Below are 26,802 nucleotides of genomic sequence, written 5' to 3' on the forward strand. Positions count from 1 at the left end.
TGTCCCTCCTCAGCACCCAAATTCACAGCGAAGCCTCTTCCCCAGCACAGCCCGGGCATGGGGCAGTGACGGAGCCCAACCCCAAAGCAGACAGGAGACAAGAACCCCCAAAACAGGTCCCCAAAGCCCCCCCTCCCCCTTTGCCAAGGCTCCAATAAAACGTCTCATTTTGCAGACCCTGAAAAGGGGGAAACCTGGGGGGAAGGGGGGGGATTGGCCCCCAGCATCCCACAAGCCCAGATCTGCTGAGCTGCCCATGGCACCCCCCCAAACCCATTCTAACCCCCCCAATCCCTAACCCCCCAAATCCCTCGTAACCCCCCCATTGCTTTCCCAAATTCCCATTGCACCCATTTTTCCATCACAACCCCCAAAACCCCTCATTCCCCAGATCCCCCCCTGCTTCCCCACAGATCTCCCCCTCCCCAGCACCCCTCCTAATCCTCTCTGTGTCCCCCCTAATTCCCTCCCCCGAACCCTCACCCCACAGCATCTCTCCCAAACCTCCTCAGCACCCCCCAGATCCATCCAGCACCCCCAAGAACATGGATGGGAGAGGAGGAAAAGGAGAAAAGGTGCTGGGCGGTGGGGGGATCGGTGCCCCCCCAGCTTTGCTTTGGGGACAAGGGGGCAGCTTGTCGCTGCCACCCCCTCCCCTCCTTCCTTCTTCCAGACAAAGAAAACCCAGGACACATCGCACCCCCCCTCAAGCCCGGAACCCTCCCCGGGATGGTCGGGGACGCCCCCGCAACCCTCAGCGGCTCCGGGGGGGTGGAGGGGGGACAGCAAGGAGGGATGGGGACAGACAGGGACCGAGGGGGGACAGGGAGGGACAGGGGGGGGGACAGGCAGAGACAGGGGGGGGGACAGGCAGAGACAGGGGGGGGGACAGGGAGGGATAGGGTGGGGACAGGCAGGGACGGGGGGGGGAACAGGCAGGGACCGAAGTGGGGACAGGCAGGGACAGGGGGGGGGACAGGCAGAGACAGTGGGGGGACAGGCAGCCACCGAGGGGGGGACAGGAAAGGACCGAGGGGGGGACAGGCACGGACGGAGGGGGGACAGGCGAGGGGGGACGACGGGACAGGCAGGGACGGGGGGGGACAGGCAGGGGTGGTGGGGGAGAGGTAGGGATGGAAGGGGGGGGTACAGGGCAGGAATGGGGAGGGGGTGACAGCGAGCGGCGGGGGGGGGGGACTTGAAGGGGAGAAAGTCAGGAATGGAATGGAGGGATGGGAGGGAAACAGGCAGGGGTGGGGGGGAGACAGCAGGAAAAGGGGGGGGCTCTGGGAGGGGCTGAGGGGAAGCAGGCGATGGTCGGGGATAGGCGGGGGGGGAGGCGAAGACCGTCGAGGGAGACAAAAATGTGTCGGGGTGGGGGGAGGCAGGGATGGAAGGGGAAGGAAGGTAGAAGGGGGGGGAAGGTAGAAGGGGGGCAGATAAGGGGGGGCGGGTAGCAGGCAGGGGAGGGGGCAGGGCCAGCCCCAGCCCCACGTGGCTCGGGGACACAGCGGGTTTATAAACCCGCACCGGCGGGCGGGCGGGTGCTGGAGCAGGAGGCGGTGGTAGGAGCGGGATTCGAACCCGCGGACCTCGGATGAGCCCCGGCCGGGCCGGGCTGGGCCATGGAGCTGCCGACAGCGGGCGGAACCGGCTGGGACAACGGGAGCGTCTGGGACCCCCTGCCCGGTCCGGAGGGCAACCAGACCGGGGTGCAGCGGGCCAAGGGTGTCAGCTCCGTCCTCATCGCCATCGTCATCACCGCCCTCTACTCCGTGGTGTGCGTGGTGGGGCTGCTGGGCAACCTCCTAGTGATGTACGGGATCGTCAGGTGGGAGAGGGACCCCCGGGATGGGGGGGGAGAGGGGGGAGTGTGCACCGGGAGGGGTGCAGTGGGGTGGGGGTGCCTCAGGGGGTTGCATTGGGGGGTGCAGTGAGAGGAGGGTGTATTGGGGAGAGGGTGAATTGGGGAGAGGGTGAATTGGGGAGGGGGTGCACTGGGTGTGGGGGGTCCATTGGGGAGGGGGTGCACTAGGGGTGTGCACTGGCGAGGGGGTGCAGTGGGTGGGGGGTTGCACAGGGGAGGGGGTGCAGTGGTGTGTGCCAAGGGGGGTGTGAATCACATAGGAGGTGTCAGGCAGAGCCCGTGTGTTCTGGGGCTGGGTGTGCACCACGTGCAAGGTGTGACACGGCAAGAGAACGAGTGTGCTCCACGAGTGGGTGTGCAGCGGGTGTGAGTGTGACAGCACCAGGGGTGAGTGTGCCCCAGGGGTGAGTGTGACAGCACCAGGGGTGAGTGTGACAGCACCAGGGGTGAGATCCCAGCAGAGGAAAAAGGAAAAGCTGAGTGTGCCCCGGGAGGGGGGAGGGAAGGGCACAAAGTTGGTGTTTGGGGGGGTCACTCTCTGAGCCCCAGGACTCTGTGTGTGCCCCCAGGCCCTGCCAGAGGGGAGGAGCAGGGTTGGGCACCTGTGGTCCAGGCAAAGTAAGAGGCTTTGGGGTAGGTTGCTTCCACCACATCAATGCCACCATGAAAAGCTGCCCAGATGGCAGGGAGACCCCTGAGACCCCACCCCACAGCTGGGGGCCAGCAGCTGGTGGGCTTCTACCACTGCCTTCCTCCTCCTCCATCACTGCCCCCCCCAAGGTGCACAGCAAGCAAATTCCTACCCAGTCCCCATCCCAGCTCCAAAACCCCTCAGCCAACCCGGCCCTTGGAGCTTGATTGAAGCCAAAGTCCCTAAATCCCCATTTAACCAGTTCTGTTCAGCCCTGCCCAACACTCCCAGGCCACAGTGATCCTCACAGGAGGTCACAGCCTCGTGCTGCCTGCGCAGGAAAGAAATCTGGTGACTCATGGGGGGGAGGAAGGAAACCAGCCTGAAACGTGCCCATCAACCACACCATCACCCTCGTGCCTGGCCACCCATCACGGTCCTATCTGGCAGCCCATCACCCTCATATCTGGTCACCCATCACCTTCGTGCCTGGCCACCCATCACCCTCATGTCCTGCTGCCCATCACCCTCGTGCCTGGCCACCCATCACGCTCCTATCTGGCAGCCCATCACCCTCATATCTGGTCACCCATCACCCTCGTGCCTGGCCACCCATCACCCTCCTATCTGGCCACCCATCACCCTCGTGTCTTGCTGCCCATCACCCTTGTATCTGGCAGCCCATCACCCTCCTATCTGGTCACCCGTCACCCTCGTGCCTGGCCACCCACCACCTCCCCTCTGTCTCCCTACCCCTTGAGGAGCTCTGCTGTGTGTTTGTAACCACCCCAGAGGGTGTGCAGATGGGGGGTGAGGGGTGGGTGCCCCCCCCTGCCCTGCCTGGCTTGGGGTGGGATTTTTCATCAGCTCGAAGCAGCCCTAAAAAAAGAAAACTCCAGCCCTGGACTGCAGAAACAACTGAAGGGAATTGGTGCAGCATGTAGGGTGTCACAAGGAGGGATGGGGGGCATTAGAGCCCCTCCAGCTGGTTCTGCTCCTGGAGGAGAGCGTTTGAAAGAGGAGGAGGAGGAGGAAGATGTCATCTGCCAGGATGGATGAGGGGCTTGGACTGATGATCTCCAGAGCTCCCTTTTGCAATGGGGACCCTGCTGGGATTTCTCCAGCAGCAGCTTGAAGCCTCCCTGAGAGCAAATCCCCATTGCTCAGAGTACCTTCCACAGCCCCCAGCTCATTAAGGTCCACTCTAATTAATTAACAAAAGTGTCAAATTGAACTTGAGCATCTTTGGGCTAAACCCACCTGCAGCATCCCCAGAGCTGGGGCTTGGTCATAGGAAGGGGGGGGACCCTGGTGCATGGAGGGGGGACAAGTCCTTGGTTGGGGGATGAGAAGAGAAGGGCCCAGCTTGTAGAGGAAGCCATGGGGTGATGGGGTCCGTGGAATAAATCAGGTTGAGGGGTTTGAGTGAAATCCCCGTGGAGTCCATGGGGTGATGGGGTCCATCAGGTTGAGGGGTTTGAGTAGCTCCAGCTCTGCTGGAGAGCAGCTTGGCGCAGGGTGCTCATCCCATTTCCCTTCCCTTTCTCCTTTTCTCCATCTCAGCAGGGTCAGGAGGAGCTGGGGGGGGGGGAGAAAGCCCCCGGGTGGTGCTGTCAGTAGAGCTGGGAGATGAAGGATGCAAAAAAATCCCATTTCTCCCCGGGAGGAAATCTCAGCTGGGACCAGCACCCAGCTCCACCAGCCTTCCCTCCTCTTTCTCCTTGGCTGCAAATGGCAGCCTCTTGCCCAAGGGTGGAAACATTTCAGCTGAACTGGGTTTTGTTTCAAAGAACGACATATAAAAATGTCATTTTTTTTCCTTGAAAAGCCCTTTTCTGTTCCTCCTGCACTGTTATTTTTTTCCAAGGCTCGTGGCCGAACTCATCTCTTCGGGAATGTTTTTATTCCAGGTGAAAGGAAAACGTGAGGATTTCTCTTATGGTCAGGTTTTGCCTCATCTAGTTAAAAAACAAATTAAAAAAGAAATAGTCATTTCGGGCAGATTCACACTTCTTTGATCTCTGCTTTTTGAGGAAAGTGGGAAAAAAAAAATAAATGAGTTATTCAGGCTGTGCTCTGCCAGGCGTGCTCAGAGCTCTGCTGGGTAAGCACTTCCCCAACCTCTGCCAGATGTGCCAGGGTTGGTGGGGGGGGGCTGGGCTGTAGCCCCCTCCCTGGGCATCGTGTGGGGTTCTGGGGAGGGGAAAGCAGCAGTGATGGAGGTGAGTGGGGTGATGATGGGGATGATGGGGATGGTTAAGATGATGGGAATGATGATGGAAATGATGGAAATGATGATGGAGATGATGGGGTGGCCAGGACTATGGGGGTGATGGGGATGAATGGGATGATGGGGATGAGTGGGATGATGAGGATGAGTGGGATGGAGATGATTTGGGTGATGGGGATGACTCAATTGATGCCTTGGAGCTGGGGTTTCAGGGCAGGGCATTCAGCCCCTTCCAGCAGCAAGCTTGAGCTCAAACCCATCACACAGGATGGAGGGATCCAGCGTGGGGACCCCCCCATTCCCCTCCCCTTGGACTTCAGAGCTGCAAACCAAGCCCCTGCTCCAGGGAAGAGGTTTAAACCCTCCCCCCAGCAGAGCAAAGCATCTGCTTCTGCTGCTGGAGCTCCTCAGGCTCCCAAAACCACCCCAGTGAAGCCTTGAGGAGGAAGTTCCACTCTTGAAAGCAACAAGTTGGTGGGCACCCCACCCACCCCAACACCCACCCCAGCTCCCACCCCAGCTCCCACCCCAGCATCCCCCCCAGCTCCCACCCCAGCAACCCCTCCAGCATCCCTCCAGCTCCCATCCCAGCACCCCCCCAGCTCCCCCCCCAACACCACCCCCAGCTCCCCCCCACCCCAGCCTCACCCCTTCAGGATGGGTTTCCCCACTCAGGACCAGGTGTTTCTCTTAACCCTGGGGTGACAAGGACCAGAACCAAGGTGCCAGATCAGGGCAAGGGACACCACGGAGCCACCAAGTCACCGTGCTGTAGCCAAGGCTGCCTCAAAAGCTCCAGAGCTCCAGCCTGAATAATTGGGCAGCTCCCAGCTGGTTTCTGGGGATAATCAATCCAGTTTCTGCAAGTAAACCCACCAGGGAAGCAAGGTGGATAATCAGGAGTTATCGGGTGGAAAATCAGCTAAAGGAGGTTTGGGGGAGGTAGAGGAACTTGTGCAGCTGGTTCAGGGCAATGGAAGAAGTTGATTTAACTGGAGTGACTTCCCCCAAAACTTCCTTAGATTTGCTTTGTTGAGAGGCAGCCACACGAGTGTCACCCCCTGCTCAGGGAAGGGATAATGGCTTTGGTGGGGTCCATGCCATGCTCTGCAGAACCTGGGTAAGGTCCAATCTCCTGCTCAGGTATTTGGGCTCCAACCCAGGGGTATTTCCTCCACCTGGTCCATCAGGGAAGGTGCTGAGCACCTTGGTGCTGCAGAACGGGGCCTCACAAGCAGGTACCAAGTGGTGGCACCCAGTGGGTGTATGGAGAGCCAGGCCACGTCCTCTCCTCCCCACATCACGTGCAGAGCCCCAGATTTGGGCAGGATAAGCCAGCCCTGACCACCTACCTGTCTGGAAAAGCTCCCTTCTCTCCCCCTACACCCCAGGTACACCAAGATGAAGACAGCCACCAACATCTACATCTTCAACCTGGCCCTGGCAGATGCCGTGGCCACCAGCACGCTGCCCTTCCAGAGTGCCAAGTACCTGATGGAGACCTGGCCCTTTGGGGAGCTGCTCTGCAAAATCATCCTCTCCATTGACTACTACAACATGTTCACCAGCATCTTCACCCTCACCATGATGAGCGTTGACCGCTACGTCGCCGTCTGCCACCCCGTGAAAGCCCTGGAGTTCCGCACGCCTGCCAAGGCCAAGCTGATCAATGTCTGCATCTGGGTGCTCTCCTCCCTCATCGGGGTGCCCATCATGATCATGGCAGTCACCAAGTCAAAAGGCAAGTGGGAAGAGTCCCCTTCTCTCCCATCTCCCATCTCCCATCTCTCCCTCAGGCCGCTTGGTCCCGTGGAGCTCAGTGATGGGGAAGGCGCCAGTGTTGGCTTCCATCTGGGCTGCAGGGGTTAGAAACCATCCCAAAGATTTGTCCTTCCCATCTCCACTCCAGCTGGTGCTTCTTCCCAGCTCCTGAGGTGGAAGTCAGGTGCCTAAAACCACCCCCAATAGGATTGCAAAGCCCTCAGCTACCCCATGCTAAGATCTGCAGCTGCTCTGTGGGGCCACCACACAGGAAAGCTCAGGAGGAAGAGGCAGGTTTAGAATCCCAGGCTGGTTTGGGTTGGAAGGGACCTTAAATACCATCCAGTCCCACCTTACACCACAGGCAGGGACACCTCCCACCAGCCCAGGTTGCTCCCAGCCCCATCCAACCTGGGCTGAGACACTTGCAGTGTTTCAATGGGAGGTGACACAGGGAGAGGGGTTGGGAGGAGGTGACACAGGAGGCTCTGCAGTCCCCTCAGCACCCTAAGGGCAGGGGATTGGTGGCCCAAAGCTCTGCAAAACCCTGGCAGGTGGGCATCCATCTCCTTATGTTTTTAACCCCCCCATCCATGCTTGAGGAGGTGTCCAGAACAGAGCTCTCACCTCTGATCCCCCCTCTCTCTCCCGCAGACGGGGTGGTCCTGTGCACTCTCCAGTTTCCTGATCCTCCCATCTACTGGGACAGGGTGACCAAGATCTGCGTCTTCATCTTTGCCTTCATGATCCCCATCTTGGTCATCACCATCTGCTACGGGCTGATGATCCTGCGCCTCAAGAGCGTTCGGCTCCTCTCGGGCTCCAAGGAGAAGGATCGGAACCTGCGGCGCATCACCCGCATGGTGCTGGTGGTGGTGGCAGCCTTCATCATCTGCTGGACCCCCATCCACATCTTCGTCATGGTCTGGACCCTGGTGGACATAGACAAGAAGAACCCTTACGTGGTGGCCAGCCTGCACTTCTGCATCGCCTTGGGTTACACCAACAGCAGCCTCAACCCCGTCCTTTACGCTTTCCTGGATGAAAACTTCAAGAGGTGTTTCCGAGAGTTCTGTCTCCCCCTGCGAGCCCGAAGGGACCAAACCACCTTCTCCCGTGCCAGGAACACCGTGAGGGAAGGTGTCTCCACCTGCACCCCCTTGGAAGCCCCCAGTAACCCGGCATGACTAGAGGTGGGCAGCCTCCAGAGGGGCTGCCAGGACCAGGCAGGGGACGACCCGCGCTCGGAGGTGACCCAGGTGACCACCACGGAGCTCTAGCAGGGTGGGGGCTGCCCCCTAAACCCCTCCTGGGTTTTGTCCAGCCTGACAATGAGTGACTTGCCAATGATCTTTGGCATCCTGGAGAAGGCAAGATAAGGAATGGGGACTCACCAAGCGATGGGAGAGGACCGAGGCAAGAGGCAGCCTGGGCAGAGCTGCTCTGGTGCTGCTCCCCACTGCTGCCATCCCATAACAGCTGCTGATGGAGCCAAATCCCAGGACACCATGATGGCCACAACCACCTCCTTCTCCTCCTGCATGGGCCAGGGTGGCACCAAGAGGAGAAGCCTTCCCAAGGGATGACCCTGCTGGATGGTGATGCCACATCATGGGGCTTCCCCCCATCCCCCTCTGAGCCATCTCCAAAAAACCATCCAGAGACAGATGGGACCAACTCAGCTTTAGAGACAGGGTCATCAAAGAGCTCCAGATCTGTCAAAAAATCCCACTGGAGACTTTCAAACCAGGATCACCCCCCCTGGAGGACAATTTAATGCTGTTAATGTCACTGCTGTATTAATTAGAGAGCTCAGCCTGCAGCCAGGGCAGCCCGAGACACAGAGGTGACACTGGGGATGGGGACACAGCCAGGGGATGGGTGTGGGGACAGAGCAGGACACGTCCTCAGCTCACCCTGGATCCAATTCCCTCAGGACCCATCAGGAGGAAGGAGCTGCTCCTCACCCCTCTGCCTCCAAAGACATCAAACCCAGCAAAGATCTCATTGCAGGAGCATCCTGTGGGGTCTCGAGGGGTTTCTGGTGGTGCTAATGTCATTAGGATGGACTTACAAGGCTGGAGGATGGACTAATGAGGATGGACTAATGAGGATGGACTAACGAGCTGCATGGCCAGGGCTCTCCTCCCCTGCTCACCAGCTGAAGGATGAGCAGCAGCACTGCCCAGACTGCCCTTAGAAAAGCCAAAACAGGAGAGGATGGAAGGGTTTGGGGTTGGTTTTTTTTCAATAGAAGGTGGGGATTGCTGCCCTGAGCCCAGGAACTTTATCCCTGCACTGAGCTGGGCTCCAGCTGGGGTGACAGAGAAACCCCCCCCACATCTCTGTCCTAAGGACCCCCAGCCTGCAAGAGGCTGAGATTTCATAAAATCATCCAACCCCAGACTGGTTTGGGTGGGAAAGGACCTTAAAGCTCCCCCAGTGCCCCCCCTGCCATGGGCAGGGACACCTCCCACAGCCCAGGGTGCTCCAAGCCCCATCCAACCTTCAGCACTGCCAGGGATGGGGCAGCCACAGCTTCTGGGGGCAACCTGGGGCTCAGCACCCTCACCCCAAAGAATTTCTTCCTGATGTCCAACCTCAATCCCCCCTCTGCCATTTAGAGCCATCACCCCTTGTCCCATCACTCCAGACCCTTAGGAACCCCCTTATTATGGGGTTTCATGCTCAGCACCCATCCAGATGGAGCAGCTGTCCCTTTGCCAAGCTCCAAGGCATCCTGGACACCTTAAGGGGACCTCAGGACCACCTTATCAGCTGCTAAACAGTGACTGAGGGGTCCTCCCCCCCTTCTGCTCCCCAATTCACCCCTCCAGCCCCACAGTGGCTGCCACAACTCTGCCTTCCACTCCCCTTCCCACCACGATGGTTGCAGCCAGGAGGTCAAACAGTCTGAAGAGGAGGAGGAGGAGGCTGGGAGGAAGCCATCAGTAATAGCATTTTATGGACAAATTGCTGCAGCTGGAGGAAGCAGGGGGGGCTCCTGGGCTGGCTGCAGAGTCTGGATTTTGTCTCTGTTTTATTCCAGTTGCATCAATTTAACCTAATGAAGGTCTTCACCTCCTCCTTCCCAGCCCTACCTTTCTCCAGAGCCTGTGGAAATCCCAGGTTTCCCCTTAGGAAGGCAGAGGCAGCCCAAACCAATTTCTCTTTCTTTCAGAAGAACCAAACCAGGGGGAAATTGGTCACTGGGATCTCAGATCAATTCCTGCCAAAAGTGCCCCCAGAGATCTTCCCCATCTCACCCCAAGCAAAAGCTTGGGTGTTGTATCAGCCTCCAGACAGCTCCAGGACTCCATCCCTGCTTGGAAAGGGAATTCTGAGGAGTCCTGGACCTCCAGCAGAGCCACACTTGGTCCCTTCACCCCTTGCCATGGCCAGTGTGGAGTTTTGGGTGATGGAGGATGAGGAGGATCAGCTCTGGAGCAGGAGGTGTGGGGGGAAACCCCACAATGGTCCCAAAGCTCCAGGAGAAGGGAGCCTACATGTCCAGAAGGAGTTGGAGAAAATCCTTGAGCTCTCCAATTCCACCCAACCTGGGGGACAAAGCCCTCAGGGCTCTGGGGTGGGAAAGGCTCTTGGTTTGCAGCTGGTGAGATCCTGGTTAGGCTGGGATGACCTGGAATCAGAATGCTTTGGGGATGGAGAAGACCTTTGAGATCATCACTCCAACCATTAACCCAGCACTGCCAAGGCCACCCCTAAACCACGTCCCCAGGCTGTCCCCAGGATGTCCCCAGGCTGTCCCCAGGCTGTCCCTAGGATGTCTTCAGCAGATTTTGGGACTCCACTCTTCAGCATGAAGCTGAGTTCCAGCTGAATAGCTCCGTTTGGGGGACAGCCCCCAAAATGTGATAACCCCAAATCACCTCCCCCTTCCCCTCAAAGCTTCACCACCCCAATTCCCAACCCCCCAGGCCCTGCAGTGGCTGGCAAGGGGTTAAAAGGCTTCAGATCATTATTTTTTAAACACCAGGCAGAGGACACAGCGAGGTTTTTCTTAGCTCAGGTTTTGCTGAATAAGAAGAAAAAAAAGAATATTCCCCAGGGAAAGGCTTGGGGAGGGGGGGGAGGTGTGGGGGGAGATGCTGATGGCAAATGCTGCAGCAGAGATGAGAGACCTGGAGCATCACTCACCTCCAGCAGCATCCCAGGAGCTGCTCCCTACAGTGGCATCCACCCAAAAATCAGCTCCAGACCCCCCCTGGGTGGAACTGGGACACCAAGGGTTGAATCCTGACCCAGGAGGAAATGCTGCTGGGTGCTTGGACTCCCTGATCCTGATGGGTCCCTTCCAACTCAGCAGATTGGATGATTCTGTGATTTTTATTTTATTTTTTTCTCTCTGCAGAGCTGTGCTGCAGCTGGGATGCTCCTGGGACACCCTCTGTGTGCTTGTGTCTGGCTGGCTGTGGCTCTGCCTGGCGCTGGGTGACACTGAAGTGGCCCCAGCTCACCCTGTCCCATCCCCTCAGCTCCCTGCTCCCTCTTCCCCTAATCCACCAGGACCTCCCCAGCTTTTCCAGCCACCATTCCCAGCGTTTTTCCTGGCGATTTTTGAGGCTTTCGATGGCATTTCTGCTTCCTAAAAACGAAATTAAATAAAATAAAAGAAGCTGGGCAGCAGTTTCCATCTCTCCTTTGACTGCAAACAAGCAGGGCCCTGCTCAGGGGGGAGGATTTGGGGACTGATGGGGGAAGAACTCCTTGAAAGTCAAGTTTTAAAGGCAAAAAAAAAATAAAAATTCACCTTGATCCCTCTCAGTCTCTTCAGCTCAGGTTATTTTGCAAGCCCTGGTACCAAAAGCCTCAGCAGTGTCCCCAGGGTGTCCCCTCTGCTCCAGGGTATCAAGAGAAGAGTTTTAATTTTAGAGAAGAGTTTGGATTTTCTCAGCCCAACCACTCCAACCCCAGCCCCAATTACTTTTCTAATTTAAATGCAAATGAGGAATTAGTGCAAAACGTGACCAAGAGGAGGGGGCTGGAGCCTGGGACTCCTCTCCTGCTTCCTGACACTTGGAAAGGGATTTCTCACCCCTGCCCTCTGGCTTTGGGGCTTGCAAAGAAGAGCAGGAGCTGGGGGGGAGCAGCAGATTTCCAGGCTGGGAGGGGGTTCAAAACGGGGGCATCGCTGCTCCCCCCCTTCTCCAACCCCTTCTCCATCCTGGGAATCCAAAGCCAAGCCCCGAATCCAGGGATTTCCCAGCCCAGCTCAGCACCTGGGACCTTTCAGCCACCTGGGAGCTGCTTCCTTGCACCCTGACACCAAGTTTGCTGCTGCAGGAAATAGCTTTTTTTTTTCCTATTTTAAAGAAATCCACCAAATCCGGAGCCTTCCTGGACCAGGTTTGCTCTCCCAGGGGGAAACCACACAGACACCTGGGATTAAAACTCTTTTCCCCTTCAAGGCAGGAAAAGGACCAGAAATCAACCCTGTATCCCCCAAACCCTTTTGAAGATGCAATTCCTTCCTGGCAGATCCCACAGGTAGATGAGTTTTGCATCCCAAAAAGCAATATATTTTATATATATATATTAAAAAAAAAGGTGGAAAAAAAAAAATAAAGCCCCACCCATTGCTCAAACACCAAACTGCTTTTGTTTGGGAGCCAGAAGAGCCTCACAACCCCACAACTCATCCTCTGGGGGTGCTGAAAGCCCCAAATCCCACCTTCCCAGCTCTTGGCTGGCAATTAAAAGCCCTTTTCCATCCTTGGAACAGAGGGAGCCCAGGAGTGCACCCCCTAAGCACCTCCTCAAAAAAAACCCAAAAACCCAAACCCAAACCCTGCCACACAACCCAAATTCCTCCTCCTCCTCCTCCCCAAACGCCCCCTTCTCTCTCTGCTGACACCAAACATTTCCCTTCCCTCAATTATCCTCTTTTCCCTTCTCTCTCCCCCTCTTCCCTCTCCTGCGGGGGCTCCTCCATCCCCCAGCAGCTCCTCACTCCAGTGTCACTCCGGTGTCACTCCGCTTCCCAACCTCACTGATTCATCACCTCCGAGTACTTTAAACCCTTTTGTTCTCCTCCCATCACTTCCCCCTCCTTCTCCCAAGCTCTTGACAACACCAAAGATTTCCTCATTCCCCAGGAGGATGTTTGCCCCTTCTCCAGGAGCAGGATCAGACCCAGGAGCCCCTTCAGGCTGGTTGGGAACCATCCCATCCCATCCCATCCCAAACCAATCCCAATCCCAATCCAATCCCAATCCCATCCCACTTGAGAAGGGGCTGGGATTTTACTGCCCAGCTGCAGATGAGAGACCAGCAGGACAGTGCCACCACTTTGGTGACACCCAGACCTCTGACAGAGCCTCTGGAGCACCCAGGGCTGTGCCAATCCCTCCCAGTGTCCCAAAATCCCAGGAATTGGGATTCCATCGGGATAAAGAGGACACCCTGGCTGGAGGGAGGGTGCCACCTTCTCCTGCTGCCATCCCGTGGCCAGGTTGCTGACCAGAGCAGCACCCAAAGGTGATGTCCCCATCCCCACCTGTCCCCAGGTGCCACCAACCCCTCCCCACGGTGACCACAGTGTCCCCAGGGGTGGGTGGAGGGGCTGCACCCCCTTCCAAACCACAGGAAACACCCCCCAGGGGTGTTGGTTGTTTTTTTTTTTAATATCAAAACTCATTTTATTCCAAACATTAAAAGATCACAGGTTTGGGGTTTTTTTTTCCTCTCTTCCTCAGGGAATCAACCAAAATACATTTTTCTTCTTACAAAAAGTTTCCCACCTATTCTGAGCCACTGTAAAAGCCCCATCCCCTGCCCTCCCCCCCCCCTGCCCCACCTCTGGCTTCCCCCTCCCCTATTGCTATAACTTAACATAAAAACCTGAACCTTTGCAGCCCCCCCAGGCACCTGGAAGGCAACCAGGGAACCTGGGATGTGGAGTGAGAGCAGCCAGACCCAGACCCAGCCAGACCCAGACTGGAGAAGGTGGTGGAGAGGAAGAGGAGGAGGAGGGAATCCTGTTGCTTCCAGCAATTCCATGAATAAATTGGGGTTTGGTTCTGTCTTCTCAGCAAGGCCCTAATGGCAAATGAAAGCTCCTTCCCTCAGCAAAAAGAGGAAAAAAAAAAATGAACAGTACCAAGTCCTCCCCATCAGGATGGGATTTTGGGGTTCCCAAGGGGATGGGGCTGTCCAAAGCTGCTCCAGGCAGGAGGGAATTGGGGGGGGTTCTGCCCCCAGCCTTGCTGCCCAGGAGGAGTTGGCTCAGATCCCTCAGAGTGGGGATGGGTGGGAAGCAGGAGTTTCCCTTTTCCAGCAGTGATTCCCCCTCCCAGGCTCCTGGCAGCATCTCCTCAGCACAGCCAGAAGCTTTGGGTCTCTGCTGGACAACAGATCCCACCTGGAAAGAGTCCTGAGGGATCTGGGGGGAAGGGGCAGAAATCCAAACAGGAGAAGTAAAATGATGTTGAGGAGCTGGAGAAGCATCCAGAGATGGAGAACATGGGGACCTCAGAAAGCCCCAAACCCTTTTGTGTGGTAAAGAAGAGAATCCTCAGTTTTTGCCAGCCCAGGAAATATTTAAAACAAAACCCTAAAACAAAGCAAAAAAAAAAGAAAAAAACAAACCAGAGGAGAAGTGTAAACTCATCCAGCCACAGCACTGAGCTTCAGTTTAGGACCAAACCAACCTGAGGGAGCTGCCACAGCACCAGGCAGACAGACACACACTTCCAGGGAGCATCCCTGAAGAGTTCCCAACATGCTGCCAAGGGCTGGCACCCCCCCAGCCACGGGTGGGTGACCAGAAAACTGGGGGGGTGGGGGGAGAGTCACTCAACCCAGGTGGAAGTTGGGGTCCTGCATCCCTCTGGGCTCAGAGGTGACTTCATCAACTCTGCTCCTTGTCCTGGACCAGCAGCACTGTGTGTTGGCCACCACTGGACACAGCCAGGACCCGACGGTTTTCCAGCTGCTTCCCTGTCATCTCCAGAGGGCTCAGGACATCCTCCTCCTCCCCTGTGCCCAGCTGGTAGTTGGTGCCCATGCCCCAGGCAAAGGCTCGTCCTGCAACAGAGGTGAAACAAAACCTGGGGTTCCAGGTGGCTTCAGGATGGGGGTGGGAAGGGAGCTGGGCAGCCAGCACCCCAAAGGGGATGTCACCCCTGGGGTTATGGGATGAGCCACGGGCAGCAGGAAGGGGGAAGAGAGGGATTACAGCTCCCAAAATCCCTGCCCCACTCTGCCAAGGCAGCGTTTGATCCCCTGGGAGAGGGGGAACCAAACCCCCCCAAACCTTCCTCCCCCCCCTAACCCCCTGTGCTGCTCCCAGCACCAGAGCTCAGGGTGCAGGGAAGGGACCAAGAGGACAAAGACCCCTTCCTGGGCACCCCCCTCACCCCCCTCCCCTGGTACCAACCCCCCTGCCAAGGGCACACAGAAATATCTGAGCAGCTGCTCCCAGCTGCCCCTGGCTCCCAGTCCCACCCTGATCCCAGTGGCCATGAGCCAGGATGGAGAAACCAGGGCTGGGGATGGGATGACACATTCCCAAGGCCAGGGTGGGGATCTCAAGGCCAGGGTGGTGTTCCCAAGGTCAGAGTGGCATTCCCAAGGCCAGGGTGGTGATCCCAGGGCTACAGTGGCATTCCCAAGGCCAAGGTGGTGATCCCAAGGCTAGGGTGGTATTCCCAAGGCCAGGATGACATTCCCAAGGCCAGCACTCACCATCACTGCTGACAGCGTAGCCGACGGATGCTCCACAGGCAACAGAAGAGATGTTGGGGAGCTCTGGGATGAGGGTGGGGGTGCTCTTCTCCTCTGCCCCTGCCCCCAGCCCCAGCCTCCCATACTCTGCCCTGCCCAAGCTGTAGGCTTTACCTGGAGCACAAGAGAGGGGGCTCAAAGGAGCGAGGGGAAATGGCCACAGCAGGTCCCAGCCAGAGCCTCCCCCTCAGGTCTGAGCCCTTGGAGGAGCAGAGCTCCCCCCTCCCACACCCACAGCCCCACCAGGAGGGGGAAAACAGCCCCAAAATCAGTGTGTGGGGGGTTCCTGGGCTTGAGTGTTGAGCCTGGAAGAGCAGAGTTCAGAGGTGACTCCAGGTTCCTCCAGGTCAATTCCTCCCTTTGGGGGCTTGGCTGGCTCCAGCACATCACCCAACACCTCCCCAGCAGGGTGAAGAGGGACTGTGGTGGTGTTCCCCCCCCTCAGGCCAGTACTCACCCTCTGAGTCGACACACAAGGTGTGGTGCTGCCCACCAGAAAACCCAACCCAGGACTTGGTGGAGTTCTTGAAGCAGGTGAGGTTCTGAGGGGAGAAGCAGGGCTCGGTGCTTTGGGTCCCTGCAGGGGGGGGGGAACAAACCCAGGCACATCAGGTCCAAGGGAAAGGGGGGGACAGCCCTAAACCAGACACCAGCACAGGGCCATCCACCCCAGGTCTCACCCCACCAGGGACTAACACACCCCACTCACCCCCACACCCCAAAAATTATCCAATTTCTGCTCCAGCCCTGCAGAGTTTGGGACCTAAAGCCAGAGCTGCAGAGGGTGACAGCCCCAGCCTGGGATTTCCACCTCCAGAGTGTCCTGTGGGTGTTTGTGAGGGATCACTCAGTGCCATGAGCTCATACCCACAGGGGGAGTGGATTAAGGGTTGGATTTGATGATCCCAGAGCTCCTTCCCAACCCGGATGATTCCCTGATTTGGGAAGTGTTCTCCCCACCAGCCCGAGGGCACCGTGGGACAGGATGTCCACATGGATCTGGGTGTTGGATCATGGGATGGTTTGGGTTGGAAGGGACCCTAAAGATCATTTAATTCCAACCCCCCCTGCCATGGGCAGGGACACCTCCCCCAGCCCAGGGTGCTCCAAGCCCCATCCAACCTTGGACACTGCCAGGGATGGGGCAGCCACAGCTTCTGGGGGCACCCTGGGCACCCTCACCCCAAAGAATTTCTTCCCCATGTCCAAGCTGCGTCTCAATAAACCCGAGATGTGAAGCTCACCCAGCTGGTGGTAGTTGGAGAGGCCAAACCCATAGATGTGTCCCTCCTGTGTGACAGCAAAGGTGACATAAGCCCCACAGAAGACGTCCTGGAAGCGGATTTTCCCTCTGTTGCCTTTGCCTTTGACAGGGACACGTTGGGGGACCAGGAGGCGTTCTGGGGACACAGGGGAGGGGGTGTCACAGGAGGTCTGGGGGTGACCCACACCCTTCCCCCATCCTCCCCTCCTTTTAGGGGGGGATCCAAGCCACTGATTTACAGCCCAGGGCTGGAGCAGCAGGGGGGGAGCAGAAGGAGGTCTGGGGGTGACCCACACCCTTCCCATCCTCCCCTCCTTTTAGGGGGGGATCCAAGCCACTGATTTACAGCCCAGGGGGGGAGCAGAAGGAGGAGCAGGCAAAGGGACTCACCCAACCCTTTCCTTCCTCCTCTGTTGGCAAAGAGAGCTGGCACCCTGCCCAGCTGGCCCTGCTCCCCACAGCCACAGGTGAAGAGCTCCCCATCCACTGTCAGCATCACCAGGTGGTCGTTCCCTGGGAGAAGAGCAAACCAGAGTCACATCAAAACCCCACAGAGGCTCAGATCCCACAAACACAGCCCAGCTGTCCCAGCTTCCTGGAGTTCTGCAGGGATTCTGCCACCAGGGATCCTGACACCACCTGGAATCTCCCTCTTCCCCCACTGGAAGTGTCAGGGAGGTTTTTTTTCTGGGAAGGTTTAGGGGAACACCTCCCCACTCCTTGGCCTCATGTGTGGCCTGGAAAAGTTTCCTGGCTGCTCTGCTCAGCTTCCCCAAGATGAGAAGAGGTTTGAAACCCCTCCAGGGTCACTTTTAGGGGATCCTTTTAAGGCATTTTCCATCAGCTTGGGTTAAACATTAACACTGTGGTTGAGGCAAGGAGAGCTCTGTTCTCTCAGGAGCTAGAGGGGAGCAAGCACAGCCTTGTACCTGGCTCGGAGCAGCCAAGAGGGAGGAAAAGGAGCTTCTTCTGGAGCTTCACCTTCTCCTCAGGGTGGCACCAGCCTCACCCACGCACGCCCCAGGACCTTGCTCACCTGAGACAATTTTAACAACGGGCACCCCGAGCTGGAGAAGCAGAGGGATGGAGCTGGTCTTCATGGGTTCCAGCAAGCCAATCACCCCGTTGTTATCCTGGGGAGAGGAGAGAGATGAGGGGCAGAAGCAACCCCCAAGGGCAATGCTCCCAAATCCTCCAATCCCCTTCCCTCCCCTCCCAACGTACCCGGAATGAGCCCCAGACAAAGACTCTGCCATCCTCAGTCAGTGCTGCTGTGTGACTGTCCCCTGCAGACACCTGCACCACCTTCTCCTGCAGCTCCACCAGCCCTGGGGTGGCCTCTGAGCCTTCTGCTGAGGTGTCACGCCCCAGGGCACCTTCATCATTGCAGCCAAAGGTGTAAATCTGCAAAGAGAGAGAGAGAGAGAGAGAGAGAGAGAGAGAGAGACAGAGACAGAGAGAGAGAGAGAGAGAGAGAGAGACAGAGAGACAGAGACAGAGAGAGAGAGACAGAGAGAGAGACACAGACAGAGAGACAGAGAGACAGAGAGACAGAGAGAGACAGAGAGAGACAGAGAGAGACAGAGAGAGAGGTGGTCAGGATGGGACCCAGAGCTGGAGTGTGAACCCCCCCCCAATATGATCCCTCTGAACCCCTCCAGTTTTGGAGACCCTGCTCAATTTGGGGAGCAGGGTTTGATTCAGCCCCCCCTCCCCCTTTGTCCTCTCCTCCCCCCCTCTCTCCAGGTGCTGCACTCACTTTTCCAGTCTGGCTGAGGCACACTGTGTGCATCCCTCCAGCTTCCACCTGCACCACCATCTCTGGGAGCTGCACCAGGGCTGGTTTCTTCCTCTCCATCACCTCCTCCCCCAGGCCCAGCTGCCCCACATCCCCCTGCCCCACTGTCAGCACCAGGCCAGGCTGTGTCCTGTGGGATGGGTGACAGACTGTGGGACAGAGAGAGAACAGAGATGAGGAAAAAGCCTTCTGGGGAAGTTGGTCCTGGGGAGGAGGAAGGGAAAAATCCACAGGAAGTTTTCTTACTTTTAATCTTCTTCCTCTCAGGAGCTTTGTCTTCTGGCACTGGGCTTTTCTTCCCTGCACGTTTCCCTGGCATAGTGCCCCAGATCTGAACAACAAAGACACCCTGTGAGGGGGTGACCCAGGAGGAGAGTCACAGCGTGGCTCGGGGGTGTCAGGAATCACTTCTTTGGGCTCTCCCCTTCTTGTTTAAAATCCCCATGGATCTCCTGAGGTGACACAAGTTGGGATTTCAGCACCGATCTCCATTCCCACTTTGGAAAAACGTGGGGTTTTATTGTTTATACCCCTTCAGGAAGAGGTGAAGCCCCCCAAACCCTGGGGTTTTTTTTGTTTGTTTTTACCCCTTCAGGAAGAGGTGAAGCCCCCCAAACCCTGGGGTTTTATTGTTTTTACTCCTTCAGGAAGAGGTGAAGCCCCCCAAACCCTGGGGTTTTATTGTTTTTACTCCTTCAGGAAGAAGTGAAGCCCCCCAAACCCTGGGGTTTTATTGTTTTTACTCCTTCAGGAAGAAGTGAAGCCCCCCAAACCCTGGGGTTTTTTTGGTTTGTTTTTACCCCTTCAGGAAGAGGTGAAGCCCCCCAAACCCTGGGGTTTTATTGTTTTTACCCCTTCAGGAAGAGGTGAAGCCCCCCAAACCCTGGGGTCAGAGCAGCCCGGAGGGAGGGAGGGGGGAAAGGCCAAACACAGCAGAGCCACAGCAAAGTGTGTGCGTGGGGAAATCTCAACCCTCTGCCCCCCGCAAAGCCGAGGCCCACGCAGGACCCCAGCCCCAGGGGGTGTGGAGTGAAGCCCCCCCCTTCCCTCCCCTTCCCCCTCCCCACACTTTTGAATTCCCCGCCCCACTCCGGGCCGCGCAAGGCCTCAACTCAACCTTTCCTTTCACCGCAGCTCCCGGCAGCCCCGAGGTGAGGCCGGGGTTTAGCCGGGACCTCCCTCTGCCCCTCTCCATCTCCCTGGCTCCCTTCTCCCTCCTCCCAGCTCTCCCCTCGCCATTCCCAGCTCCCATTCCCCTCTCCCACCTCCGCTCCGCTCCGGCCGCGCTCCCTCACTCAGCGTGTCCAGAGCGGCTCCCGGCATGAGGGAGCGCGTGCTGCTGGGCGGGGAACAGCGCCCCCTATCGGCCGGAGGCCGCGCTGCCGGGTGAGAGGTGCCTGGGGGGGAGGGGGGGGGGGCGTCACGTCCATCCCCGTTGCCATGGAAACGGCTTCCAAACGGGATAAGTTTTATTGGGATAAAACCACGGCGAAACCGCCAAAAACGGGAAGAGCAGCGCAGGGAGCAGCCCGCCTGCTCCTGCCCGCCTGGCTGCTACGGAAAACCCGCCCCGAAGGAGGGAAAGAGGAGGATGAAAAAGTCCAGAAAACATAAAACTATTAATAATAATTAAAATAGTTTTCTGCCAATTAGCGGCTCGCTGAGGAGGCACCTTAGCGGTGGGCCCCTCCCCCAGCCCGCTGAGGACGAGATTTGGCAATTAATTAATTCATTAATACCCTCCGGAACCCCATCCCCACGTGGTCCTCTCTGGGGTGAAACCCCCGGGGTTCGGTGCAGCCCCCGCCAGCCCCGTTCCGGGACCCCTCGGTCACCCACGGGACCCCAACCCAACCTTCCCCCATCCCCAGTGACACCAAACCCCCAGCAGGGACAGCGATTTGTGGGGTTTCTGTGAGAGCAAAGGAAAAAAAAACCCCGAGCTGCCCCGTTCCCTCTGGATTTCAAGGGAAGCAGGGGCTGGGTAACCAGAGAGGGGCTGGAAGTGACCTAATTAACCAGATTTTTACTCATTAACTCGTATTTTTACTCCTTAACCTGTATTTTTACTTATTAACCCCGATTTTTACTCCTTAACCCACGTTTTTACTCATAACTTCACAGAAGCTGCCAAGCTCACCCCCATTTCACAGGGAGGTTCCCCCCAGGCAGCACCCCCGGAGGGTTCAGACTTAAACCAAAAATTCCCCAAAATAAGGAAACCCCTGGAAGTGTCACCTCCCCTCTACAGACACCCAGGGGGGTTTTTTGGGAGTTGGTTTCCACACCTTCCACCATCACACTCCAGAGGATCAGAAAAACCCCCATCCCACCCCAGAGAGAGCCCCAAAATCCCAGGGTTACAAATCCACAGGGAATCCACAGGGAGCAGCAGGGTTTGTTTATTGAGGACACAGGTTTCCAGCCCAAACTTCCAACACTTTGAGGCAACAAGAATCCCAAATTCTTTATTTTTTCCATGGAATTTCCTCCCCAGGATTCATCCCAGCAGCAAAGCTGAGGTTGGGGCACTCCCCACCGGGACTGACACCACACAGAGCACTCGGTTGCTGCTTTCTCACCCCCCTTCCCCTCCTCCCTTGGGGTTCTGAGCCTCGGAGCAGCCATGAACTGCTCCATCCTGGTGGGAAAAGCCACGGGAATCCTGGATATCCAAGGTGGCATGGACATTTCTGTCCCCTTGTGACTCTTATTACGAATTCAGCACCATCAGAAGCTCAGCTCACAGAAAGATCTGGGGTTGGGACTCCAAACACTCACCTGCTCCCCCCTAGACACGTGGATTTTCTGGTTTTTGGGGCTTTTTTAACCAGTGTCTGCAAGAAATTGGGAAAAAGAAGTTTATTACTTGACAAAAGGAACATAAAGCACCAGCTGCAGGATCCAACCCCCCTTTTCCAGGCCCTACCCATGCCACGTGTCTCCCCTCAGTGCTCCCCCACCCCTATTAAGGACATTTTTAATTTTTATTTTTATCATCTGGTGAATAATCAGCTCCAAGGCTCATTAACAAGGAAGATGAGAGCCCAAGGTAGAACCTTGAGGGCTTTCCCTGCGGTTTGGTTTTGCTCTTACATGAATTCTCACCTCACCCAAGTAACACCTCAAGTTCATCAGGTAAATATCACCCACACAAAGAACTTTTTCCTCCTTCAGTGACTGAGGAATTTGTCTCCTTCTCCCATCCAGTCCAATTAAATCCTGGAAGCCAGGGGACACCTAAGCTGAGCTTTCACACATTAAACATCTAAAAAGCCTACACGGGTATTTAGTTTTTATAACTTCTCGGTATTAAAGCCGATCCAATACAGTTTCTGTAAGCCATGTGAGACATAGCTCAAGGTTATTTAAAGTATAAATTACTGACAGAACCGTGTAACTTCACACAAGACAAAACTCGTGAAATCCACTTACATTCCACATCCACACTCCATCACCGCCGAATCTGAGGTTAGACCTAGAAATAATAAAAAAACTATCAATAACCGCTCTGCTTCTATTACTTTTCCCACCCCCCAGCCTCAGGATCCCCCACGTGTCCCACCTCGACCCCCCCTTAAGACCACTTTTAATGGCAAGATCTGTTTCCTGCATGGTTTATCTCCTCCGTAACGGCCCGAGGGCTCGGAGAAGCAGTAGGAATATGCAGGCTGCAGGCTCTGGGGCCCGGCTTGTTCTCCAACGTCGTGGAAAGGGACCGTACGTCACGGGCCCGAGGGCCTACGCTCCCGTGCGCCACACGGACAGAGCCGAGAGAGAGCGACTTCTCCGGATATCCACGTTGGGTTAGAGGTTTAAACACCGTTTCCCTCGAAAAACACATCCTTCTCCCTGTTTTGTTTTTATTAAAGTGGGAGATTGAACGCCGCGAGGGATACTCACGCTTGGATGGAGCTGAGCGAGGTCAGGCCCGGGCAGGAGCTGAGGGGAGAGGAGCAGAGGGTGAGGTGAGCAGCGCTGAGGGAAGGCCGCACAGGGGAGTGGGACAGAAGAAATAGGGACGCGGCCATCCCACCGCAGGACAGGGGCAGCGTGGCCCTCAGCAGCTGCAAGGACCGCATGGCAGAAATAAAAACAAAAAATAGAATAAAGAATAAGGGATAAAGAGAGGACGCAGGACCCGCACTCACCCGCTCGCTGAGGAGAAAAGGAACGAAGGGCGCTGCGCGGCGGTATTTATAGAGCGGGCGGGGGCGGGGCTAGAGGAGCACGTGAACATGGGCGGGGCTAAAGGCGCATGTGCAATGGGGGGGGGGAGCGCGGAGGTGGAGCGCGGCGCTTGCGCAGTGGGAAGGCGGGAACGGCCATGGCGGAGCGGGGCGGCCATGACGGGGAGGGGGGAACAAACAGCGGCTCCGGGACCGCTGCCACCCCCGGAGCCACCGCCACCCACAGGGCCACCGCCAGCCCCGGGGCCACCCTCGGTCCTGCTGTTGTCCGCACCCCCCCTGTAAAGCTCTGAGCCACAGCCGCTGCCTCACACGCTGCTCCCTTTCTGCTGGGCAGAGGCAGAACCCGACCCCCCCTTCCCCCTCCCCCTCAGGCGGCGAACACAAGCACGAAGGCAAAGTGGGATTTTTTGGTTGTTTTTGTTGGTTTTTTTTTTAAAAAAAAAGTCCTAAAATACTTTTTATTCAATAATTAAAATCTCTCGATGAGGAGACTGATTTACAACGCTTGAAGTCTGTACAGGGGAAGCTGTGAGGGAAGGGACCCCCCCCACCCACCCTCCTCCCTTTCCCCCCCGGCCATGGCAGCTCCAGGGGGGACCAAGGTCCCGGTGTTGGCACAGCACGAAGGGCCCGGGGGGCTCTGCCAGGACCCCCCCAAAAAATAATACACCAGAGACAGGCTGGGGAACAAGGAAAATCCTTCTTGGCATTCCCACCCCCTCCTCCTGCCACCTCCTTCACCTCAAGTGGCGTCTCACCCCTGGGTTGGGTTTTTGTGCAGGACACAGCAGTGGCAATAACCAGGTTTAGGGTTTTTAATAAAACCTAAACCTTTTTAGGTTTAGGTTTTTAATAAAACCCCCCCTCACATTTAGGAAGAGCCAATGAGATAATTCTCAGAAGAGAAAGAAGATCTTAAGGTCACTTTTTAAAGCTCTTCTTCCCTTCAACCCAACACAGTGAAATGATCAAGTTTCCAGTAGGTTTAGCTGTAAAAATGAAAAAAAAAAAAAAGGCAAGTTTCACCCTGATTTGGGAGAGTAAAAAAAACATCTGAGAGGAAGCCACAAAAAGCCACAAATGACAACTCTCACAGCTTCCCCAAATTAAAAAGGTTTTGTTTTTTTTTTAAGAAAAAAGGCAAGTAATTTCCTGGTTGTATAATTCGTTAACCAAACCCAGATGTCTCAAGATCTGTTAACATCACAGCAACTGTGAGAGAGAGTGGGGAGGGAATGTTTGATCCATTTGTGGGGCTGGTTTTGGTTGGGTTTTTGTGTTTTTTTTTTAAAAAAAAAAAGATGCAGCATACATTAATATCTATACAATTCCCTTCCAGGACAAACAAACCGTTGGTCAGTAGTGATTCAGGACATTAAGGACATGACAGAGAGGCAAGCAAAACCAAAAATAAAAATAAAGAAAATAACAAGTCACATGTCAGTTGTCTGCCAGGTCAGGATCTGTGCAGGTTATCTGTACACAGGTAATATACACACGAGCTTCCACTCTCCACCTCTCAGCTTTCCAGCACCAGAGCTGCTGTTTGTTGGTTTTTTTTTTTTCCCCCTCCTCTTGGTAAGGAGGAGGGAATGAAGGAGTTGTGCACACCCTCCCACCCCTAAAAATAAAAAAAAAATAAAATAGGAGTATGTACAGCTGAGAATTGGGGCTGTCCAAGAAAGGAAAAGGGAGTTGGGAAGGAGGAATCCTTCATCCCCACATCTCCTGGTGCTGGGCAGAGGGGGTTGCTGAGCCACACTCTGAGGTACAGTGTTCAGTTCCAGCCTGATGGCACTCGAGATGTGTTTGTTCCAGTGAAATGCTACATTCAGACAGGATCCCCCTTCTTCCCTGCCCAAAAAGCCCTTTTCTGGGTGTGTTTTGAAGGCAAATCTTGGAAGAGCTGAGGTTCCACCCTCGCTGTATTGCCTCGGAGAGGGATGCAGAGAACTTCCAGTCCTCTCAGGTCTCTTGCTCCCTTCTCTTGGAAGATTATGGTCGATGGTACCTGAAAGTCAAGTGAAAAATACACTTAGGACTCAGGTTAAATGGTTACCAAGGCACTACAGACACCCAAAAAGAGGAAACTGCAAATATCTCCAAACTCTCAGCCCTCAGGGAAGCTGTTACCAACCAAACAGCTTCACCTCTGCCTCGGAAAGCTCTAGTGCTGCTTCTGTGTTTCTTGTTTGCCACACAGAGCAACTTTTGAGCAAGAAACCCAGAATTACTTGGGCCACCATCCCCAGGTTACTTCATAGATAATCTCTGAGTTAACTGCCAGGGTGCTTTGTGGCTGTGGCTCCTACTGGATATGTCTCCAGCTCCAGCAAGGTCACACTGGTTTCAGATCCACCTCAAACCAGTCACTTGGACTTCCCAGGCTTGAAACCCCAAGTTTAGGGAAGAACAAACCCAGCACCACTGAGGCAGAAAGAGAAATGAAATCTGCAGCTGTGTCCCGGGTCATTTTTTGGAGGGTTTTAACCTGCAGCACAGCTTCCTCAGCAGGACTGCAACTCTGAGCTGGCAACCAAGGTGTCCTCCCTCACCTGGTGAACTGTTTGCTGTCCTCGTGGACTTCCATTTCACAGCTCTTGAACTCGTTCAGCTCCTTGCGGATGGCAGCCTGCAAGAAGAGGGAAAAACCCTCTTTTTACCTCCTGCTCAGGGACATCTTTACCCTCTCCCCCATGTCAGGGGAGCTCAGACACCCCAAGAAGCTGCTGTCCCTCTCCCAGCCCTGCTCAGGGTTGAGCAGTCCCACCTTCCAGGAGTGGAATAAAAGAGTTAAGAGGAGTTTGGAGCAGCAGGGCTGAGTCCTACAGCTCCTTTGGTGAGGGAAGGAGCTCAGACTGCAGCAGTCACCTCAGCTCTCACAGCCCCTGGACACAGGGCTGAGTTTTATTTCCCTGCACACTGAGAGGGGGAAGTAATCCCAAGGAATTACACAAGTCATCAGGGAAGACAAGAACTGATTGCTTCCCTGCCAGCTTCTTGCCTGACCTGTGCTCCTCTCACCAGCACCTTGCACCCTCTGTGGTCCCTCAGAAACTGAGGCCAGGGGCTCTATGTCACCACGAGCAGGGCTGGGGACAGCACAAGGGGGGGACAGGACATTTGGGAGTGCTGGGTGGGTGGCAGAGGGAAAAATGTGGAAGTGAAGGCAAAGGAACAGAGCAAACCTCCTTGGCTCACCCTCTTTTGTATCAGACACTCCAATCTAGTTGCCCCTCCCTTACAACAAGGGACAGGGAGCTTGGTACCCCAAAAACAAGGGACAGGGACCTTGGTACCCCCACAGGAAGGGACAGGGACTTTGGTACCCCAACAGGAAGGGACAGGGAGCTTGGTAACCCCAACAACAAAGGACAGGGACCTTGGTACCCCTACAACAAGGGACAGGGACCTTGGTACCCCAACAGGAAGGGACCCTTGGTACCTCAACAGCAAGGGACAGGGACCTTGGTACCCCAACAAAGGACAGAGACCTTGGTACCCCAAAAATAAGGGACAGGGACCTTGGTACCCCAAAAACAAAGGACAGGGACCTTGGTACCTTGTCAGCTGGTGTGAGCTTTGTCCATGGTTTATCTGCTCGTCTGTCATAGTCTTGAGCATCCGTTACCTCCACGTATTCATTGAACCTCAGGATCTTCCTGGCCTGCAGCTCAGCCACTGTAGGCCTTTGGCTCAGCTGAACACCAGAAAGAACAAAGAAAATTAAGCCTGTGCCTTGGCCACAGAGCAGGATCAGGACTAAGCAGCTCAGGCAAGACTAAAACCAGTTCCCTCACTGGGTCTGAGCCACAGCCACTCCGAGGTCCTGCTTGTAGGAAAGGAATGGAATGGGCTGCCCGGGGAAGTAGTGGATTCTCCATTCCTGGAGATATTTCCAAAGAGCCTGGATGTGGCACTGAGTGCCATGGGCTGGGAACCACGGGGGGAGTGGATCAAGGGTTGGACTTGATGATCTCTGAGGTCCCTTCCAACCCAGCCCATTCTGTGATTCTAAGAAAGGGAAAGGAAGACCGAGGGATCTGGGAGCAGTTTGGGAACAGCCATAACAAGGGTGAGCCCTGCACGGCAGCCCTAAGCCAAACTAATCCTGCTCCCTGCTTCAGCAATGCTCCTGTCTCCTACCCACAGCCCCTTGGGAGGTTTTTCCCAGTGGTGAGTAACAACCAGGAGTAACTTGAACGTAACTGCTCCAAAGAGCTGCTGCTCTGCTTCTCCCCCTCCACTGCTATTTTGGAAACAGCTTTTGGGGAGCCTGAAGTGAAAATCGTGGCCCCTGCAGTTCCTGTGTT

At 56.0% G+C, this 26,802-nt stretch overlaps 3 protein-coding genes and 1 non-coding gene across 13 annotated transcripts in view; 1 reads left to right on the forward strand and 3 right to left on the reverse strand.

Moving 5' to 3' along the window:
* The first annotated feature begins 1,614 nt into the window (after positions 1 to 1,614).
* Positions 1,615 to 8,571, forward strand: OPRD1 (opioid receptor delta 1). The gene is made up of 3 exons (XM_030464366.1): positions 1,615 to 1,831; positions 6,120 to 6,469; positions 7,144 to 8,571. The coding sequence occupies exons 1-3, from the start codon at positions 1,626 to 1,628 to the stop codon at positions 7,674 to 7,676; spliced, it is 1,089 nt and encodes a 362-aa protein (XP_030320226.1). The 5' UTR covers positions 1,615 to 1,625; the 3' UTR covers positions 7,677 to 8,571.
* A 4,754-nt stretch (positions 8,572 to 13,325) lies between these two features.
* On the reverse strand, positions 13,326 to 19,658 carry RCC1 (regulator of chromosome condensation 1). The gene is made up of 10 exons (XM_008501535.2): positions 19,562 to 19,658; positions 18,543 to 18,627; positions 18,258 to 18,445; positions 17,723 to 17,902; positions 17,535 to 17,631; positions 16,889 to 17,011; positions 16,479 to 16,634; positions 15,692 to 15,811; positions 15,196 to 15,348; positions 13,326 to 14,535 (listed from the first exon to the last, which is right to left on the reverse strand). The coding sequence occupies exons 2-10, from the start codon at positions 18,613 to 18,615 to the stop codon at positions 14,360 to 14,362; spliced, it is 1,266 nt and encodes a 421-aa protein (XP_008499757.1). The 5' UTR covers positions 18,616 to 18,627; positions 19,562 to 19,658; the 3' UTR covers positions 13,326 to 14,359.
* A 2,238-nt stretch (positions 19,659 to 21,896) lies between these two features.
* On the reverse strand, positions 21,897 to 22,102 carry LOC115599594. Its single transcript, XR_003988520.1, has one exon. It is a non-coding gene; the product is annotated as a small nucleolar RNA SNORA73 family (small nucleolar RNA).
* An 810-nt stretch (positions 22,103 to 22,912) lies between these two features.
* PHACTR4 (phosphatase and actin regulator 4) overlaps positions 22,913 to 26,802 on the reverse strand; it is a 69,632-nt gene continuing 65,742 nt past the window's right edge. For all 10 annotated transcript variants that reach the window (XM_030464456.1, XM_030464462.1, XM_030464453.1 and 7 more), the window contains 3 exons: positions 26,052 to 26,189; positions 25,045 to 25,121; positions 22,913 to 24,500 (listed from right to left, as the gene is read on the reverse strand). In XM_030464456.1, the coding sequence (XP_030320316.1) occupies positions 24,485 to 24,500; positions 25,045 to 25,121; positions 26,052 to 26,189 (231 nt within the window). In that variant the 3' untranslated portion in view covers positions 22,913 to 24,484. The remainder of the gene's footprint in view (positions 24,501 to 25,044; positions 25,122 to 26,051; positions 26,190 to 26,802) is intronic.

Source organism: Calypte anna, chromosome 23 (genome assembly GCF_003957555.1).
Source record: "Calypte anna isolate BGI_N300 chromosome 23, bCalAnn1_v1.p, whole genome shotgun sequence".
Taxonomy (NCBI): domain Eukaryota; kingdom Metazoa; phylum Chordata; class Aves; order Apodiformes; family Trochilidae; genus Calypte; species Calypte anna.